The sequence below is a fragment of the Drosophila takahashii genome, chromosome 2L (genome assembly GCF_030179915.1).
Source record: "Drosophila takahashii strain IR98-3 E-12201 chromosome 2L, DtakHiC1v2, whole genome shotgun sequence".
Classification (NCBI taxonomy): Eukaryota; Metazoa; Arthropoda; class Insecta; order Diptera; family Drosophilidae; genus Drosophila; species Drosophila takahashii.
The window spans coordinates 2,409,247-2,431,445 of record NC_091678.1 but is presented as its reverse complement, the minus strand read 5'-3'; the positions used below and the strand labels follow the sequence as shown (position 1 = coordinate 2,431,445).

General features: G+C 36.2%; 1 protein-coding gene across 2 annotated transcripts in view; it reads left to right on the top strand.

The window, feature by feature from the left end:
- Nucleotides 1-10,839: 10,839 nt before the first annotated feature.
- Nucleotides 10,840-22,199, top strand: part of osp (myosin phosphatase Rho interacting protein outspread) — a 94,037-nt gene continuing 82,677 nt past the window's right edge. For both annotated transcript variants that reach the window (XM_017151640.3, XM_070211864.1), the window contains exon 1: nucleotides 10,840-11,700. In XM_017151640.3, coding sequence (XP_017007129.2) covers nucleotides 11,500-11,700 — 201 coding nt within the window. In that variant the 5' untranslated portion in view covers nucleotides 10,840-11,499. The remainder of the gene's footprint in view (nucleotides 11,701-22,199) is intronic.

Genomic DNA, 22,199 nt, shown 5'->3' with positions numbered 1-22,199 from the left:
AGAGGTCCATTAGTATTTTAGAGCCAAGGTCAGGATTTTTTGATACGACAGTCAAAAAATAATAGTAAATCCAATAGTATTTTACATTTTAATAATTTTTAACATTTTTTAAATTTTAGAAACCAATAGAAACCCAGAATTTAAATGACCTTATCCGCAGGCCTTAAAAAAGTTTCCCTTCTATTTGTGGTTTTCTGTTTGTTACTTTGAACTTGATGGTGTTTGGTGTTGTTCTGCCCGCTGTTTTCTTGTACTTTTTGTTTGTTGTGGCTGGCACGCGATTAAGTCGTAATTTGTAAAACGTTTTAAAGCAGTGGTGGCCAGCAGAAGCAGCACACATACAATAAAAGAACGCATTGCGTTTGTGTGAGTGTTTGCAAGCACGAAGCTGCCTATGTGCGTGACGTTTTTCTGTTTGACTGCGTACGTGTGCGCCGAAACGCTGGCAGCGCTGCGGCAGAGAAATTGCCTATCCCGTGGGCCCTGAGCGCTGCCTCTGCTGGCCACCACTGTTTTAAAGTGATACTTCCAGACTTGATGAGGTGTTGGGGTCAAGTTGATGACGGACCGATGGTTAAAACAATTTTCTGGCACTTGAGCGGGGGCTTTTTTACATTTTTTAATGCGGGCTTAGAGGTAGGGCATGTAAATGCAATACTATGAATTCAACTCTTTGAGAAATAGTTTAAAATAAATTGTTAAATCAACTTAATTTCTTTGAAAATTATTATACTTTCGTGTTAATATTTAATTCAACAATATAAATTTATTTTTGAGAAAATAAAGAAAGAATAAAGAAATAATTTGAAGTTTCTTAAAAAATAATATTAATTACTTGGTGACAGCATTTAAAAATTATTTTAGCTACATGTTAAAAATGCTATGATTGAAAAGCATACAAAATTTTCCCATTTATGTTTCCCAAGATTACACAAAAGATTTGCCAACTTAACCCATGTCCGATCAGAAAGGTTTCCACATACTCATACATCATTTTGGATTTTCCGTTTTCAAGCAAAACTTTTTTCGGTTCCCTGCCCTCCCGATTGTAATTGGTTGCATTTCGATGTTTTTTTCCCCAGCTTTTGTAACACTCCCAAAGCAAAAGCAATCAATTGTCCTATTAAGTTCGGGTTTTGTCCGCCACTCTCTGGATGGCCATGCCTGCCCTTTTGCCACTTGTTTCGCAATCGAAAATGAGTTGTTCGAGTCGAAATTACCATGTGTTGTTGTCCGCCGGCCATTGCACTTTATCGATGGACTGCGATGTCTGATTTTTGATGGGAGGGAGTGGGGTTGCAGTTGCCTCATGCCTCATGCCGAAAATGTTGTAAAAGTGAAAATCATAAACTGCTAATTGTATTCAAATGCAACTTGCATTCGGCTTATGTAAGACAAATAAGAGATATATCCAACAGGAGATTTAGGTATTGTAAATGGCAAAAGATGGATTTAAGGAGGAGGGCGAAAATTCATTGGGATTATAAAAGGCGATTTCCCAACGGCAAAACGGCGAAAAGAAAAAGAAATCAAAAATTTCAATTAAATACGCATTTGAAGTGAGTCTTTATGGCCTAGACTTTTACTTTGCCTTTCGGTTTCGGTTTTTAAATCCTCAAGAGCATAATTTAATTTGTTTTACAGCCTTAAGTTTATCGATTTCTTGTGCAATTTTATGGCGGCTTTCAATTTGTTTTAGCTCCTTCCTCAGTCTCCGTGACTCAGCAGCTGAATCTCGCGAAATCTCTTTGCCTGCAAGTGGAAAAAACTCGTCATCGAATCAAATCTTGAAGTCTGCTGAGGCTGAGGCCCCACCATCCTACCCAGCGAAGTGATATCCTGCTGTGTTCTGTTTATTATATGATTTATCTGCATACTACTCTGGGCCCCCGATGTTGTTGTTTTAGTTGCCTTTTGCCGATGCTGTGCGAAGATGCACTTCACTTTGAGTTAAAAAGAGAGTGGGTCAAGTGCAGCCAAAAGTGAAATTAATATTTGTTCGCCCTTGCTAAAAAGCAGATGAACCTGGGCATACCTCGTTTAAGGTGGATTAGGTGAAAATGTTCTTCAATATCTTAAAATGCTTAGGAAATTAACTTATAAAATGAATAAAATGCAAAACAATTTAGATAATTTAAAAGTACATCGAATATGATGCTTTTTCATATGCATTTAAAATATGTATATTAACTAATGCAAAAATTCTGAAAAGTGGTAATTTTGAATGTGTTTTTATATTTTTAATCAAAGAAATTCAAAATCCAATGATAAATAAAAGTGATTAATGTTAAAAATCTATTTATTATTATTTTTAAGTTAACAAATTTTTTTTGACATAAGTTAAAACAAAATAAAATAATTGCTTATCAAATTAATTAAATTATATTAATTTATTAATTAAATAAAATGAACTATATTTTATTTAGTTAAATTATATTTTGAAATATTTAATTTATTTAATATATATGTATATATATATATATTCTAATTACGAATGTTCTGTTTATTTCTAATTTCTGTATATCTTTTCCTTCATAAAGTGTATCAAACTGCCATTTTGGTAAATATTTTCGCGTTCTACGGTAGAACTTCCACCAGCTGCTAAAGTTTTTATTGGGAATATAAATGTTGCTTCAGTGATTCATAATTGATTTCTGTTTTGTTACTTTTATCTGTTTTTGTGTTTTTGTTTTCTTTTTTTTACTTGGCTGTGTTTTAGGTTTATTTATTCGATGTCTGGCCAGCAGGTGCACAAAATTGGTGCTAGTAGAAAAAACCCACGTTTGCGGATTCATAGAGTAGAAAAGCTTAGCTCACACTCGGATACTCGCATCTCAACTGGGCGTCGAAATTGCGTGTTTGGTCTGCATCTGGACTTTTTCGATTCGGCTGAGCCGCGAATAAAACAAAATGAAAAAGAATTAATTGAAAATAAAATTCATTAAAAATGCTGCATTGACAAATAAATCATTGTTCGTTTGGCTGTCATGTCAAATAAATCATAGGACACGACAAAACTGAGCGAGCAAATGGGAAACTCGGAAAATGGAAAACGGAAAACTCCTCGCGCCTCGATTTTGTTACTTTGCGTGCCGAGTTGCGTTGATGAAGAGTTAACGGTAAATTATGTTGTCGCAGTCACCCAAAAGAAAACCAACGAAAATAATGAAAAACTTATATGTAAAATAAAAATAAAAATGGTTTTTCCTTCTGCTTTCCCGAAAAAAGAGCAAACGAAAGGTATTATATCAAAAGGAAAACGAACGAAAAGTAGATAAGTTTGGCGACCGCAACAAGTATACGCAATGTTGGACGGCTCGTTGCCTGCAACGATTTTCCTTTCCTCTCCTCTTGTCTCGTCTCGTGTCATGGCTGTGACGCTTTTCCCCCTGCCCTTACCCACCCCTTGCCAATTTTCAATTTTCCTTTTTCCATGTTAATGAAACGCGATTTCCTAGCAGCCTGTTGCCGCTGACGTCTGTTGTTGCAACTACTGCCGTTGCTGGTTGTTATTATTCACGCGCTTAGAGTCAATTATCAAAACCGACGAAAAAATAGGCCCGGATAGCGCGCAACGCTGGAAGAAAAAGTCATCGAACCAGGAATGCTCTCCATTTCTGATTGCATTTAAAACAAAATCAATCTTTAATTTTTTTGATATTTATTCAATTTTAATTTGATAATTTTATTAAGAGTATATATTAGCTTCTTTTTAGAAATGACAACTAAAAGATCGCAAAAGAAAAAGATTTAATTGCTTTTTTCATTTCAAATTCTCTTAAATTTATATTACTTTATTCATATTTTAAATTATTTAAAAATTTTTTAAAGTACAGAAAAGTGAATAGTTCTAGGACATTTCCTTTCTATACATTTAATAAATAGCTTTATTATTAATAAGACAAAGCTTGTTAAATGTTTTTAAAAAGCTTAGGGAAACCATATACAGACCATTTCTATGATTTTAATAACAAGTGAAAACATTTATAATTTAAATAAATTAATGGGCTGGCAAAAAATCCTTTTTGTCCCAAAGGTCGATTTTTTACTGGCTGAAAGGTGTAATAATGCCTTAATAAAAGTGCAGGAAAACCAACTGGCAGTCGGGGTTTGCAGACTCGCACACTCTGGAGCGGATTTTTGCGAAAAATTTCACTTTCACAAAAAGGTCTATGGACGTTTGTAGCCCCCGCCCTCCCTTCTTTTTCCCCTGAAAACCATATCTTTCAGCCCGTTTTAGCCCCCTTTTTACCCCCCTCTGATCCACACCCCTGGAATTGGCGTGAGTCCGCGAATCGCTGCCAAATTGGTACCAGTACCAGCCAAAAGACTGTCAGACGTCGATTTGCGGCATTTTTCGTTGGCTTTTCTTGGTTTTGCCCGCTGCTGCCTGCCTGCCGATTGAAAATTGTTCGCAGGTGGTTTCCGTTAGTCAAGTCAAAATGTTTCGGTTTGGGGCCTTGGATCGGTTTCGTTATAGGTTTTAGCTGGCTTCGGTCAGTTATGTAGTCACTTTTGACGCCCAAAAAGCATGGCTGCATGCAAAATACATTTGCGTATTTTAAAACGCAAACGTGTTGTATATAGGAAGTGGCGGTGGTTTCTTTAAAAGTTAAATTAATACCTAGAGAAAACAGGGTTTAAACTTTAAAGCTTGTCTTGGGTTTTTAGAGTATATGGGCGCAATTAAATTTTTTCTTTCCAATAAATGTGTGATACAGAATCCAATGATACATTTCGAAATAAATATTAAACGAGGACGGAAGCTAACTTCGGCAAGCCGAAGTTTTAATACCCTTGCAGATTTTACGAATTAAAACTTGACTAGACTAGCAACATGAATTAATAAACAACAAAATATTTTATAATTGAAAAAATAAAATTTTAAAATTTTTCACCCTATTGTTCCTATGGGAGCTATAGGATATAGACGCCCGATCGGCACGCGCGTTTACCCTAATGAAGGTACGCACAAAAAAATACGATTTGGAAAGTTTCATGGGAATAGCTAATATTTTGCGCGAAATATCCTGAAAAACGTCAAATTTTGACCGATTTCACCCTATTGTTCCTATGGGAGCTATGAGATATAGACGTCCGATCGGCACGCGCTTTTACCCTGATCAAGGTACGCACAAAAAAATACGATTTAGAAAGATTCATGCCAATAGCTCTTACACTGAGCGAAATGTCTTCATTTTTGTGAAAGCTATATCCGATTGTTCCTATGGGAGCTATAGGATATAGACGTCCGATCGGGTCGGCTTTCAAACTTGATCTGCGTACACATGTTTTAGGACGACTGTGAAAGTTTCAAGGCGCTAGCTTTTAAACTGAGCTCGCAAACGGTATTGAAACAGACATACAGACGGACAGACGGACAGACGGACAGACGGACAGACGGTCAGACGGACAGACGGACAGACGGACAGACGGACATGGCTATATCGACTCCCCTATTGATCCTGATCAAGAATATATATAATTTATGGGGTCGGAAACGTCTCCTTCACTGCGTTACAAACTTCTGACCAAAATTATAATACCCTCTGCAAGGGTATAAAAAATGTAATATTACATTTACCAAAAATTACTAATTAGATTAATAAATTACGCAAATCGAAAGGCTTAAATAATTTTTTAATAGATTTTTTGTCTTAAATTAACATTTACATTTCAAACTCTTTTTCGGAAGAATGTCATAAAATATTTTAAAATAGTGACTTTATAAATATTCCATATTTTCTAGTTAATCTATCCATAATTTATCTTGGAGTTAAGTATAGACTTGATGCTTTTCTAGAATTAGTGGCAAGTTCATCATAAATCATGGTCGTTTTCATAGAATATTTATAGAATTCTTAATGCTGGGACCTCAAAAACTTCAACCAAATATACCAAATAGGCTTTCTTGGGGTTATTTCCGAAAAAGGGGAATAAAAATTGGATTATTTACATAAAAAAATAAAAAAATTATTTATACTAAATCTTTTATGATATCTAGTTAATAAATTTCCCATTTAAAGTATTTACTCAGTTCCTTGACTTTTTGATGGACACTATCCCTACAAAAGGACAAGTTTCCAAGTCGTTTATGCAAAAAGGCTTTTTCTCAAAATTTCCTCTTAATTTTCTTTGGCTCGTTTTTTTTTTGTTTTTTGAGAAAATTAGCATAGAAAAAAGTGAAAGTGTTGCAGCTGCAATGAATTTAATATGTAGCAGCACCGACAACCCGGCCAGACATCATGTGCGGCGTTTAGACCTCGCCCTCTTCTCTCTAAATTACCCATGAATCGAGGCTCGCTGGCTGTCAAAAGGGCGCAAAGTGTGGATAATTTTTTTTTCGATTTTTTAAAGCTTATTTTCTTTGGGAAAATGCCTCAGACGCGATATGGAAAGTGCCAACCCACGCGAAGATTAAAAAACTCTGGAACTACGAAAAGGCGAGGGGCAGAGAAGAGAGGCTGACAGCTCAGATTGCCTCAAGTTCAGTGCTTTGATTTTCAATTCAGTTCACGATTTGCATGGCTAGACGAGATACTTATTAACCCAAGTGCTCCGACAAGAAGCGTGATCCAAGCTTTTGGTCACACACCCCGAAGGCGGGATCGGATGCACTTGCTGTTGCCACTGCCCCATGTTGCATGTTGTTGCCAGTTCGCCAGTTCCATGGGTAAGTCCACCGGACTAATTGCCATTGGATCAGTTAATGATACATGAAATTTGATGTTTGGGAAACATTTTTTGCAGACTTTAGTGGATACTATACCATTTATGGGTGTGGAATGCATTGGAAAAGATAAAAAATCTTGCTCTTTTAAGACAAAACTGTGTATTAAAATATCGTTTTGCTTTTTTTATATAAAGCATTTTTAGAAAAACCTAGATTAAATGAATTATATTACCACAGAATTATTTTTAAAATATTTTCATGTTTCCCAAATTAAACCAAAAGTCATGATTCAACACAATAATCTTTTGGGTAATTTTTCCTGTGATTTAAATTATTTTCGGAAACCTTTTTCTGATATTTTGCATATTAGTGGACCTTTAAATTACGTATTTAATTATTCTAATAATGCAATATTTTTCACAGTAGTTTTTATGTTTCTTATATAAAACCGAAAACCTGATGAAGTCATTTTTCTGCGCATAATGATTATTTCATCTGTTGGGCAATTTGAAAGGCGCAGAATTTTAACGACCCCCCAAAAAAGACCAGACATTCGGTAAGGACTTGGCAAATATTTGGGGAAATAGGTTTTTCTTCTTCATTGTTTGTCTTCCACATTACTTTGAATTCATTTTGAGTGCCAGCGGTGGGTTTGGGTTGAATCGGGGGGTCGAGGGGGCGTTAAAAGGGGACAACTCAACTCGTGACTCGATTGACATTTGAATGAGAGTGGAAAATGTGCAAAACGAGCGGCAGTGGCTACCAAAAAAACAAAAAAAAGAACACACACACAAAGTGTGTCCCCCTTCCAAGCGACGAAATCAATATTCGGTAATGCATTTTTCAGCTATGCAGGTATTACAACAAAAAACAACAAAAAACACACAACAATGGACCCAAAAAGAAGCCATTATCATGCAATGTTTTGTGGCAAGGCAGCTGCCAAATGCAATCGAAGCATTTTCGGCAATTGCACAAGAGCCCCCAACGAATTCGAATTCGAATCAAATTCAAAATCAACTAATTACCGTAAATGCCAGTAGCCAAGGTGGTCAACGAGCTCACTGGTTACCAAAGATCGGTATTTTTATTTCTGGTTTCCAGTTCAGAGTTCCAAAAGCAGATTATTATTATTTTTTTTAAATATTAAAAAAATATTTTTTTTTAATAATTTAAATAATTTTTATTTCTTTATAAGAATAACTTAAACATTAAAAAACACAAGTAAAACAAATTAACATTGCAATCAAAAAGGGATTTACGTCGCTTCTTCATTCCACCTTTGTTCTCGACGGCTCCTCCTTTTTTGTTCTTTGAGGGCAGCGCCAGAAATTAGTCTTTCCGATTCGAGGTCCCGGGTTCCCCAACCCTATTCCCATTACATTGGGCCTCAAAAGGTAGGTGGCAGTCAAAATATTTGATCGAGGGCCAACTCCTTTTCGCCCTTTCCCTAAGGCCTTTAACTGCAAGCCCCTTCAAATGCCAGAACTCTCGACAAGCGCAATTAATCAATTTTAGTGCTACACAAAGAAAAATATCACATTTTTATATCACAATTTTGAAACATTCTAGGAAATTACAGATTTAAATTATCATATCGAAATATTCCGAATGAAAAGAAAAACAGTTTAAACAGTGTAAAGGGAAAATATGAGATTAGATCTTTTAAAATAAATATTTTTGATTTAATAATTATTTATAGTAGTATATAGTAATTATTTGAGACTAATGAAAAAAACGCCAATTTTAAATCTAAGGCCAATATTAAAATCTGTTTTGTAAAAAGAAGGAGTTTTTTCCGCTGTGTTCTTCTTATTTTCCTCTTTCTCTCGTGCGTGAAAAGGGTTCATCTTGATCACCCTTCTCCCCCTGTCTCTGCCCTTATATCTCACACCCCCTTTCCTTAATGGTTCTGCATCGCACTTGAAAATTTGTTGACCGAGGCTGTTAATGAAGCGTGCAGTTAATTGTTATTGTTATTGGTACCGCTCTACGGTCTTGTTTTTGTTGTTGTTGTCTCGGCCTTCTCGGGGGAGATCAGTAAACAAATTGTCTGTGAGATGAAATGATTGCCTTTGCCGGCTTTGATTTTTCCACCAGCATAATTCATTTTTCCAGCTCGAGAGTCAAAAAACTCATCAATTACATGTCGGAAACCATTTGATGGAAAGGTACAAAATAAGAAATATAAAACGAGTTTATTATTTATTCAATTTCACCAATATAAATGATGAATAACAAGAAAGGAAGCTAGCTTCGGCCAGCCGAAGCTTATATACCCTTGCAGATCATTCCTATTAATTAACAAATCGCAAAAATGTTCAATTTTCTAATATTTCTCATTAATTTTCCGATTGTTCCTATGGCAGCTATATGATATAGTCGTCCGATTTTGATTAAATTGAAATTGAAATTCGGAAATATTTAAAAAGAGTCATATCCTAGAGTAGAAGATAATACAATAAAAACCAAAGAAGCTAGAATTTATTTCCTATTACTTTTCCATTAATTTTCCGATCGTTCCTATGGCAGCTATATGATATAGTAGTCCGATTTTTTAAATAATTAATTCGAAATTCAGATATATTTAAAAAATAACATCCCCAAAAGTAAAAGGTAATATTTCAAAAAACACCGAAGCTAGAATTTTTTAAAGTTTTTTTTTTCCGATTGTTCCTATGGGAGCTATAAGATATAGTTGTCCGATCCGGTCGGCTCCGACATATATACTACCTGCAATAGAAAGAAGACTTTTGGGAAAGTTTCATCCCGATAGCTCAAAAACTGAGAGACTAGTTTGCGTAGAAACAGACAGACGGACAGACGGACAGACGGACGGACAGACGGACAGACGGACAGACGGACAGACGGACAGACGGACAGACGGACATGGCTAGATCGACTCGTCTTGTGATGCTGATCAAGAATATATATACTTTATGGGGTCGGAAACGTCTCCTTCACTGCGTTGCAAACTTCTGACTGAAATCATAATACCCTCTGCAAGGGTATAAAAATATAGCATTATTGGTTTTAATTAAGTTTTTTTATTATACATTATACATTTTCCTTTTAAAATGAATCATACATATTTGAACGTTTTTCCAAAAAAATAACACTCATAGGTTTCGGTCGGTTTTGATAAGACATATATGCGATAAAGAATGTCATAATAAAGCTGCCCGACTATGTAATATCCTGTAGGATAAAATATTTGCATTATTTCAAAAATTACATATACTCCCAATTTAAAAAATAATGTGATTTTGAATTGTGATAAATGAAGCTTTTTTATTTTTATTTTTTATTTTTATTTTAGTTTTTAGCAACATTTGTCGCTTTAGATTTAGCTTAGCAACATGGAGCAACAAGTGCACGACAACATGGCAAGAGAGCGAGAGAGCGAAACATAAACCCCAATGTAAGCGATTCAACCGGTTAACATAGACCGTTTGGAGCCAATGTTAATTTAAAAGGTTGATTTCATGAACAATACAAATATTTCATTAAATACAATGAAATTTAATAACTTTTATAGAATCTTAAAACATAATTAAATAATTAAAATAATATAAAAATAAAGAACTGCCTAAATCTTAAATATTAAAAGTGGTTAACATTGCCGATGAGAGCGTGTGCAGAGAGAGTGAGAAAAGCGAATTTATATTTATATACCCTATAATTATAAACTACTTTAACTTTATCTAGATGTTTGTAACGCGCCTTAAGAACATTTTATGGGTTTTTTCTATGAACATTTTACTTATTAACTCTTAAAATATTTGACTAATATTTTAGTTAGAAATAGAAAAAGGAACACGTTTTTTGGAAGATAAAAAACAAAGCTACAGACTTTAAGTTGCATTTGATCTACCTTTACTTTATTAAAAATCAAAATTTATTTTTCATAGCATACTTTTATGTACACAGCCAAGGTTCCTTTCATTCTTTCGCTAAAAGCTCCTTTAAAAAAATCCCACAAATATTTTGAAGAAAAGGTATCGAATGCTAGAAAGGTAAAAACATAATTTTAGAAAGAGTGTTTAGACGTCGACCTGCCGCCATTGAGACACCATTTTCTCTCGCTTGTGGTACTTTGGGTGCCTCTGTATTGGTGTTTGCTGGCCTTAACGGTGCGGCGCTCTTGCGCTTCATTCCGTTTTGAGCAGCGCGCGCGTACGGTCGCTTCGAAAACTAAAGAGCGCGCCTTCCGCGCGAGAATAATAGTAGTAATAATACCGGGTGTCGAATAAAATACCACTAAAAAATAAAAAAAATAACAAGAGCTCCACAGCGAAATTTACGAGTAAATACGACCAGAGAAAAACAAAACAAAAGGCGGCGAAGAAGGCCAAGTAGAAGAAGCTTGGTTCTCTGCGTGCGCGGGTGTATGTGTGCGGCTTTCGGGCGTCTGTGTGTGTTTTGTGCGTAATTGTGTGCGTGTGTGTGCCAAAGCCAAGAATCAAAGTGCAAAGCGAAATTGAATAATTTCTCTCTCTTTCACTCGAATGTGTAACCGAAATACCCGAAAAATAAGAAAATAATCAAAAGCTGATAAAGGCCAAGCAAAAAGTGAGATAGTAAACAAAAAAGGCTGCCTTTTTAAGGCCAAAACAAAAACAAGCCAATGTTTTGGTTTACGTAACACCGCATCCTTTGCGAAAAGTCGAAAAGAAAAAAAGCAAATTGAATTTGACAAGAAACAAAAAAGTAGCCATGCATTTCCTGGGAAAAGTTTAAAAGTTTTCATCATTTCCGCACTCTCTTCTTCTTTTCTGCAATTTTCCCAACCCACTTTTTTTGTTGTTGATTGAAGCAGCCGCGAAATGTCAACCGCCACAATAACAACAACGGTGGTGCCTGCCGCCCCCTCAAAATCGGCACCACCCACTCCAACAGCAACAACAACAAACGCACGCACCGCCGACTGTCGCAAATTCACGCCGAACATTTTCAACAAGAGCAAGTGCAGCCACTGCTTTCGCCAGCGGGAGGAGCACTCGGCCGCCGCCTTGGAATGCAATAGGGTGAGTCCGCAAGAGAGTACCTACAGCTGTGAAAAAAATAATAGCACCACTAACCCAAAAAAATTTTAACTAGTCACCCTACTCACATTTTTTAACTTTTTTAACTTTTCAAAACGGGTTTTAAATAGTAAGACTAAACATAATTTGAATATGAAAAAAAATGTTAGCTTTATAAAAGGTTTCTGGACTTATTTAAGAAAATCCGTGCAAAACTGGAAAAACGTACGAAAAAAATAATAGCACCACTTCTCTAAAAATAGAATAAAAGGTAGAAAAATGACAAATGGGTAACTTAATCTTTAGTTGGCGGTAGCTAACAAGTAAATCTAAGTTTAAAGTGTAAATATCTTGTGCGATTTTTGGATATAATGACTTACTATCGATTAAACAAGTCAGGACCCTACCTATAAAGGAATTGGGGCCCAAAAGTCATGATATATTTTCAAATTTTGTTCGGAAATGATTTAAGACGTTTTAGATTAACTGTATAAACTGTCTTTAAAAAAAAACTCCAAGATTTTTGGTTGTGTTATGGTCAAGCGAGTACACAAGTCACTGTATATTGCTGACTGAGTACTTTCGAACTCTTTCTTTGCTATCCTGACCGTGATCCTGGCCGGATTTTATTGGTCAAAGATTCATTTAAGAAGTATTTTGTATTCAGTTTAAGCTACGAATTACTACCGTATTACTATTTACATCATAGGATGATTCATGAACGATGTATTCATCCGTATTGATCTTACTTCAAGAAGGAAAAACAAGCCTATGTTAATACTAGGTCCATGCTCAATAAATGGATGTTTTGGCACCATGTTTTTGGTCAATTTAGGTGTTTAGAAGACACATGACTTATAAAAAGGATTTCTTCTTACCCAATTTAACTTTGCCTTCACACATTCTCATAAGTTTGCGGGCATTCATTTGTAAGTTTTTTTGACGAGCCCTATGCCCTTGTAAATGGGTTTCGCATTTCGGATAGGATTTTTTTTTTAAGTGCATGTTTTATAAATTTGCTTATTAAAGCATTATCCAACTATTAAAATATTCGCCATTATTTTAAGCACGTGTTTTAGTTTAGTTTTGGCCCTGATAAGATTCTTTGTGCTTTGTGATATAACATTTTAGAAGGAAAAATGGGCCAGGACTCGCTTTTTCTGTGTTATCCTTTAAAAGTTTATGCCATTTTTAATAAAGATGATCCAAGACCTAACAAATTGAGCCGGTTTTCATGACCGTTTTCCATCCAATATGTTTCTTTTTTGAATATTTTTCTTTTCCGACTTGGAAAATTTTCCACATGTCCTTGTATTGCCAAATGGTAATCAATTTGATGTCTGGATATCAGGAAAAGTTAGTTTTAGTCAAATCTCATAGAATATATCCTTTATACACATGAATATTAGCGCATCGTAACGTTTTATTTAAAGAAAACGGAAGTGGTGCTATTATTTTTTTCTGCCTTTTTTTGACTATTTTTCTTAAAATCTGAAAAAATTATATGTAGACAATATTTTCGATATCCGTATCAATTTTTTCAAATAGGTGGAATACTAATCAAGATAATAAAAAACACTTCTTGTATAAAAATCCCCGTTTTCCACATATTTCTTTAATATTAAGAACCTGTGACGAAGTGGTGCTATTATTTTTTTCGCAACTGTATATCATCTTGAAAAAGTTAGGATCATAGACTATAGAGCAGCGAAAGGTTTGTGGTATCAGAATTTCTGAGGGAATAGTAATGGGATCTCAAAAGTATACCTATATCCTCTTGAAAAAGTTAAGATCATAAACTATAGAGCTGCATAAAGTTTATGGTATCATGATACCTCTGCAGAGGTTCTCATAGTTTAGGATGTCAGGTCCAAAAATTCTACCTTTTTTAGCTGGTTACCAAAATTAATGATCCAATACTACGACACACAATCCTATGGGATTCTGGTATCAGAGGTTCTTATAGAAAGCTTAGTTTTAATAGAAAGTCTAAAAAATTTAAAATGAAACAGTACGAAAATTAATATGATTCCTTTTTTTTTTTTTACTTTTATATCCAACATTTTACTTTCATAAGAGTTTTGGCTACGAAAGTGCCAATTTACAACTGTTTTCGTTTCCACCAAACTTTGCCTAACATTAGAATATTTAGAATATAGGATTCCTATTCAAATACAATTTATTTATTTCAATGTACACTGTGTGACACATAAATATGTCATTATTTTTGACTACATATAAAATGATGTATAGAATATAATGGTATAGATATTAGAGCGCCTGATTCATAACCACAATTCTTTGTCTTTCATTTGTAAAATATTAAAAATCATTTACAAACAAGAACTAAACGAAATTTTAATAAAATAGAAAATAATAAATTCTAAAATTCAGCTCTTAAATGTTTAAATCCAAAATTCCGCTGAATATTCAATTTACGAATATACACTGTACTTTGAAGTTCTTTAGAGGTCTCCCTCGAAAAAAACCTAGTGCATAAATTTATTTTCTTGTGTTCCATATAAATCTTCATTTAGTTTCAAACGCTGTGCGGGCATTTCTTTGTTATTGTTTCTTTTCCTCTATGAGTATACGTTTTCTTTGGTTTTTGTGCTTCTTGCTGCAGTTTTGGGACATTTTAAAGTTTTACAAAATTTATTGGGAATTCGAATTGCAGGGATTAAGTTGGTAGTGAACACAAAATGATTTTATTTTCATCCAAGAATTGGTATGTCCAAATCTTTGCAGCGCTTTTTAAGGAAAGTTTAGAAATTCAGAATATTCCTAAATTTATGTAAATGGTTGTTCAAATTTATTTATGAGCTATGACTCGTCATTTCATTATTAATTTTAATTAAAACATTTTTGATTAAAACAGTTTAATTTGACCACTGAAAGCTGTCGAGGCTGACACAATTTAGTTTGATTCAAGAAACATTTTCGGAGAAAAAGCAAAGGTTTTGACCAAGATTAATTCATCAGTTTGACCCAAAGCATCGATCGCCCTCGGGCAAAAACCTCTACTAATCTCGAATCTTTCGTTCAATCAAGTTACTAAAAAGACCAGAAGACAGCCGTCATTTACGAAACCAACAAAATCGCGGCGCGACAAAGGAAAACTCTCGCTTTCTCGTTTCACTGGAATCTGGGCTTAGAATTCGGGAAAGAAAATGACGATACGAGAAAAAAATGCCACTGAAAACTAATTAAAATAACAAAAACTAATCAAAGCATAGAAAACATAAAAACCCACCTAGACCGAAAAAGAAAAAAAGGGGGGGAGAAGCCGAAGAAAAAAGTGAAAATCGTTTATTATGTTTACCCTGGGATGGGGTTGGGTTACAACAAATTTACGACAATACAACGCCCCGAACTAAAACACCATGGGTCTCCAAGTCAACCGGCTTTTTATTTTATATGCCCATGATAAGTTTTGGAATTTGTATTTAATAAACATAAAATCGTAGTCGTAAAACATCGAAGAAAACCTAACCAAAAGAGTAGTTTTACCATTGGGAAAGTTTCGGTTTTCGTTGGACTATGCAAATGAAGGTGATAGAATAACAGCGGGAGAGATATGTCAACTGCTTCTAAACACTTGTCGAAAGATTAAGATTTAAGATTAGGCATCATTTCGGCAGACAATATCTAATCTTTTTTCTTTGGGAGATTAAGATAATGTAGAGGAGGAAAGAGTTGAGATACCGAAAAAATGGGAAGTTGACTATAAGAAAGGAGAAAAATCAAAAAATATAGTGTATTAGGTATATTATTTTATTTTAATATAGTGTAAAAAGAAATAATGCTATTTCTATCTTGTTCCCTTTATTTTTCATCTGCCCTGTCAGATCATTAATTAATATTTTATAATTTCTGTGCCCATTTCGTTTCTAGTTTGTGAAGATGTATTTTTAAACATTTGACCCTAATAAATTCTGATCTGTTGTTTCTTTTATTGCTGTTCTCGTTCTCAATTTCGTTGGCAGGGAATTTCGTGCAGTTTTCGTCTGTGCTTTATGGGTCGACAAATGTTTTATTATTCTGTATAGTTTCTGATAGCCCACATTGACGGCCAAAAGGCCTGCGAAAATTAATTATTCGATTGTCAAAAGCAATTTCTGGCTAGCCTCTTGTCTGCTCGCCAAATTGGAATAGGTCTTTCTTTAATTGATCACCGAACAAATTTTACGGATACGCGAGAGATTTTTAAGGCAGCTTGTTGGCCCCAGGCGAAAATGCTTTTTGTGGGCTAAGTGCGAGTAGAAGTCCAAAGTTTTTATTTTCCAAAAGCATACTTCAACTGCGTGACTGATCTTCAGAAACAGAGCCAGAATGACCCCCATGAAATTAGCACAAAACGTTCACATTGTATTGTTAACCATTTATTGAGGAAGTCACAGACCCCCGAAAACAAAGCGAGAACTCATAGAGAACTCATACCCTTTAAATGGCCCCCGAGGCCAACAACACTTGACAGCCGTGAAAAATGTCGCCCTCTGGGGAATTGTGAAATGAAATGAGATTGCAGCGGGGGGTATGTAAAGTGTATATGATCCATAAACTGGAGAACTAGTTGATCGATTTGTTGGCTTAGCTGTTCTTGGCAGCCGCATTTCCTAATTTATAAATAACTCGAGTTACAATATTGAATTACCCGAGCTGAGCGAGCGAGAAGCGTTGGAGTCAAGTGTTCACAAAGAAGAAAATAAATAAACTTTACTATTTGAGTGTGAAAGTCATTTGAGTCAATAGCCAGTGGGTAGAACAACTGTGTCAACAAGTCAGTGGCGGAGGAGACAACGAGGGGGTTTTGGGGAAGTGGAAAAGAAGAGGAAGTGGAGCAAGGCAGGGGTTGGTTTTCCATAAGTAGACAGATCTAAGGATAAACACCCTAACTAAGAAACTATTCAACTATTTCCTTGAGCGCATAAAAGTATGGGTTAAAATGGGAAATTCGTAAACAAAGCTGTGAAATGTGTTTAGTACTTTTTGGGAAATTTTTAAAAATAGTGTTTTTTTTAAAGACAAAATAAAATCTTTAACAACTTTTAGTAGCAAAATGATGGTTTATGTAATCCTACATTCTATGAAAGTTTTATGTATTTTTTGGGAGATATTTGGGAGATATTTCAAAATTTTGTAATTTTATAGAAATACTAAGAAATGGAACTTTAGTTTGTAGTTCGAAATAAGCAATCTTGGTGTATTGGTTTTGTTTCTTTAGTTTGTAGTTTGTAGTTCGAAATAGGCAATCTTAGAAACTATTTTTAAAACGTTGGAACTTCTTCGCTACGGTTGTCATTAAAGAACCCCTCTGGCTGTAGACATTTTAAAGTCAAATCTGGGCACTGGTACTCCTTTGGCTCTGTTCGGTTTGTTCCACATTTGGCTCCCCCGTTCTTCTTGTCAATGCAGTTGCTCCGCAGCTAATATGTATATGTATGTAAAAATAGAACTCAACTCTTGGCTTCCGCTCGTCGAGCGGCAATTAGAAGGCGTCGGCAGCAGTCAGCTAGGCAGCCCCCTCTCAAGACCCGTCAAGTCCCCTCAAGATCCCAGAGAAACCCCCCTCCAGCAATCCCCTTTTGCGGTTACTCAACCGACAGACCTCACAGGCTTAGGCCCCCCGATTTTCTTACTCGCCAGTCGTCAGTCGTTCTAAATTTAGCAACACTTTTGCTTTTGTTTTTCTCCCTTTTCCCGAAGAAGAAGTGTCCATGTTGGCCTGTCCGCTGCTTTTGGTTTTGACTAGTGCATAAATGCTGGGCCATAATTGTTGCATTGTCTGTCGCCCAGCCGATCCGAAGGCTAATGAAGCCGGCAAAAGCGTCCCTAACACGGCTCTCGGATTACCTGGGATGGCCTGGCATATAGACCTATACCTTATAGCTATGGGACCACCTATCGTTAGGGGCTCCCTTTGTAGTTGGCGGTACAAGCCGAGCAAAAACAAAAACAGAACAACAAAGGCCAAAGAAAAACGCGACGAGGTGCAAAACGGATGTCAGAATGCATTGTCAAGTCAATGAAGCGGAACATTTCAGTTATCACAGGGACCATCCACTTCAAAAGCCATTATTATAGTCGAGAAGATGAAACGAACTTGGGTTTTGTTTGGGGGCTGTGCCATGTTGACAGGTCAGGTCAAAGGCTTTCGGGTTCTGATGCCCCAAAACCCCGGGAAAATCATCTCATCTTGCAACTCTTTTTCTTCGGGCGCGTGACTGGGCACCCCACTAAGACTTTGACTAAGACAAAACCTAAAACTAAAACTAAGACGAGTACGAGGACGAGGACTTGGGCCCCACCAAGAGGCAGTAATTGTGGACTTTTTGCTCTTTCTGGCGGCCGTCTATTTGTCTGGCAAAACAATTGGCATGGGACACCGTGGTCACAGCCATTTGAAAAAGTAGAAAAGTAGTATCTAAAATCTTAAAAGAATACCTAAAACAATCAATATTAAAATATTTCGCACGTTATTGTTAAAAATAAAAAAATGGAAAAACAAATGTCATAAAATTTGATGGGCTTTAAAAATAAAGATAAATATTATTGAAAGTGGTTTGCCAGTAATTATCATAAAGATTTTAACACAGAACTTTTTAGAAAAATTATCTAAAAATATTTGATATTTCGAAGAACATTTATGATATTTCTAAAAATATTTATAATATTTCTAAAAATATTTCTTATATTTCTTAAAATTTGTCTTACATTAAAAAAAAAAAATTTTATATTTCTAATTATATTTCACACCTTATTGTTTAAATAATTTTATGACTCAAAGTACTTAGAATTAATGGAAAAAGGCCAAGTTGTTTCACTGTCGCAAATCGGGTGTCATTTCGAGTTTCGAACCGTATGCCCCCGTTGAGTATTTGTCTATGATTCTCCCTTTTCGCCTATATTGCCCTCGCTGCCTCACTGTTTGTCCAACTCGGTTGGCCATCGGTGTCCTAGGTGCCTGGCTATCCCACCAAAAAGATCTCAATTGGTCCCCGGGGTGTTATTGAGCTATTGGCAGCATGCCATCAGTGAGAGGAGTCCGACTCCGAGTCCGAGTCCCATACCATGCTATTCTAGAGACCATTCCGTCTCCAGGTCTCCAGTGGAGTTACCATAGACCTCATTCTCTTGGTCTCGCGGCCTCTCGTCTTCCCCTTTGGCCCTTTGAGGATAGGATAGTTCCCAGTTCTAAGTTTCTGCCAGTGTGCCTGGGTTCTTGTGTTGTTTGTCAGAGAAGTATACACATAATAAATATTACTTTTGCACACCCATCCTGTACATACCTTCGTGTATCCTCCTTTTCAGTCTCAACGTGCTCAAGTGGCCAACAGCCAACCACCAACAGCCAACAAGCAACGTTGATTGATTGTTTGGCTTAGAAATTATTCCCAGTTCGTCGCGGGGGCCTCGCATCTATGTGAAGTGGGTGTGTTGCAGAAATTTGCATTTTTCTAGGTTAATTAGCTGTGTATAAGCCGTCCATGGAGTCAAGTGCATTGAACCCGTCACCGGTGTATCATCCACAATCGCTTTTGGGGTCATCTCGCCCTGCTATCTAAATCTATAGTTGGTTAGTTGCATTGTTAAACATCAAGGCAACACTTCAAAAGCGATAAGGCCAAGGCAAACAATTGTGCAAGTGTGAAAACAAAAGAACTAGCTAAAGACCAGATAAATAAAGGCTACGAAGACGTATCTGCCAGATACACTCTTCTCGACTGCAGTAGACAGTCTGCAGTTGCGCATTCTAAAACACCTTCAACGAGATAAGAGAAGTCAACTCTTTTGCCTTTAGAGTTAAAACCCTGGTCCAGACTTGGATCAAATCTCTTGGATAGGTTATCTAGTTTGGTTGAGGTTGTTTCAAGATTTTACAAAAGATTCTTCTAGCGAAATGAATTTCGAAACTTTGAGATAATTGTTATCGTAATTTTTTTCTTGATGACTAAGAAAATTAACAAGATAATATGAGGAAATTATGAGAAAATTTATAAATGCCTGATTAAAATTAAATTTTTGTTTGTGTTTTATATTTAAGTTTTATTTTGGGGTGTTTTAAGGTCGACTGTTGTAGTTCAATCATATTATCGAAATATTTCCGAATTTCGGATTTTAATTTTAGGTTTATTTGTCAAACCGTTTAGTATTATTTAATATTGAAAATTACTTTAATACTATGAATCGAACAAAAAGAAATATTAAAAATAGATTAAAGAAGTTTTCTAGATACAATAATACTACAGAGCATCTGAGGATCGTCTTATTAGTTAAGAATTCTCCCCGACTTGCCGGTTTGACTTATCTATCTAACTTTGTTGCTGCTATTTGTACTCGGCTGTCTGTCTGCAGTTGCCTGTCTGTGGTTGCAATTAGCAGGAGGCATCGTCTGAATATTCTTCAGCCACTCTGCACTTTGGCTCTTCATTCTGCGCAGTCTTTCTTTTCAGTTTTTTTTTATTTTTTGCATGGGGCCGTGTCACAATTATCAGCACGAACTTCTCTGTCGCTCAAAAAAACATGAGCAAAGGTAACCCGAAGACAATGCCCAGAAAGTTGGATGCCTCCGATTTTCTTCTCCAATCTCTGGCGCTCTTTTTGCTTTGTTCAGCGATGGGGGCCAAAAACAACAAATGGGGCCCACCAACCTTATCGCGATACACAGCCAACAAATCATCAATCATTCCATTCCATTCCACCAGCAGCGGCAAAACCAAATCGACTTCTTAACGCCAACAGCTTCATCTCCGCAGCTGCTTCAGATTCGGATTCAGATCCAACATCATCTCTAGGTCTCTCTGGCTATTAGATTTCCTCATAAAAACCAGCCGAGCAGTCGGCAAAAGTCTGAATCTAAGATCCCCATCCGCGGATTTAGTTGAGGGTCTCCCTTCGGCTTGAGCTTGAGTTTAAGAGTTTAGTTTATAAACTCCCGGCGACATCTTCCGCTGCGGCGGCATTTTATTTATTTATTTTCCTCTTTTTTTATATTTTTGTCTACCTATTCTATCTCTGCGCTATGCCTTAATTAAGTCGGCTTCTCAGACACCGCAACAGTGGGATAAGATAAGGGGGAAAAGCTCTGATATCGTTTTTCACACCGAACTCGAAAGTTGTGCAGTTATTTTTAAGGCAAGCGGAGGAGCTATCATATTTACGTTTTCTGAAAAACTGGAGATTTATAAAATAAAAATTTTTAAAAAATATTTTTGAGCTGGACAAAAAACATTTAAAAACTTTTTATTTAAGATCTTTTTTATAGAAATTGGTAGCTCCTTAGTTAAATGGATACCATGTTACAATCTTTATATACACCTTGTAAAATAAGATTCTGTAATAAATAATACTAAAACATTTCTTGCTTTTATGTGAATTCCTTAAAATATTTTTAGTTTCCTAACCAAATAGCATCTTATATGATTTCTCTTTGAATAATTCCAATTTTAACCACTGTAGACAAACACAAACGCACAATCTATCACGATGGCCCTGCTTCCTTTTGCTGTTCAAATTGAAAGCTAATTCTGTTCAGTAGCCGCGGCAATTCCAAGTTGCAAGTTCCAAGACGTGCCATCTAGTCATCCATCTAGTCTACCCATACCCCTCGGTCTCTGAGCATTTGGCTAAGAAAAAGAAGATTCCCGACTTGCACATTCACTTGTTGTTGCAACGCTTTTGCCACTTCATACATCAGGCATCATCCTTATCTTTCAGCCGAAGGAAAAGAGCTAAAAGAGCCCCAGGAAAAAGGGGGGCCATTGTTCTTCGCCCTTCGCCAGCTTAGCCGTCCCATGTGACATTTTGCTGCATAATTGAATTCTTATTCTCCACTCTGCCTGGGATGGGGCTCACTCAATCAAGACACAACAATACTAGAACTACGGAGCCCAAGTTCCAGTTCAAATGCCGCGCTGCGAAATCTTCTGAGTTATGGCATCTTTACACCTGCCTCTGGGCACGGTTCTTTTTCTTCTTTGAAAGCGAGATAGAGGTGGAATAATAAGACCTGGTAACACCGGCCAAACACCATTAGATGGCCAGCGATAAAGATGGTTTCAAGAGGTACCAGAGGATCGCGGATCGCGCCTTGGCATTTTCCTGAAAATAATGACGTGTTGAGAAGGGCATCTTGATTTCAAATTAGTTTATAATTATGATTTTGCCACGACTGCAACCTGTATTTTGCCATTCCACTCTTTCTTTCTCTTTCTCTTCCTCGACCGTTTGAAATTGCTGTTTAATTGGAAAGTAATTTGCACGATATCGGAAGCTTTGCAGTAGAGTAGAAATCGCCAAGCGAACTGCATGCCATAATTCCACATTTCCACACCTCCTTGTCGACCGCAATTATTGTGAATTGTGCATTGTGAATTGCCTGGCCAAATATTTATTGGTGCGCATATTTTAGCACCGAAACGGGCCAAAAAATACCCGCCTCTCGGGCATTTGCAATTAACTATCAAATGCTAATTTCCTGTATAACTAACACAAAACGAAGA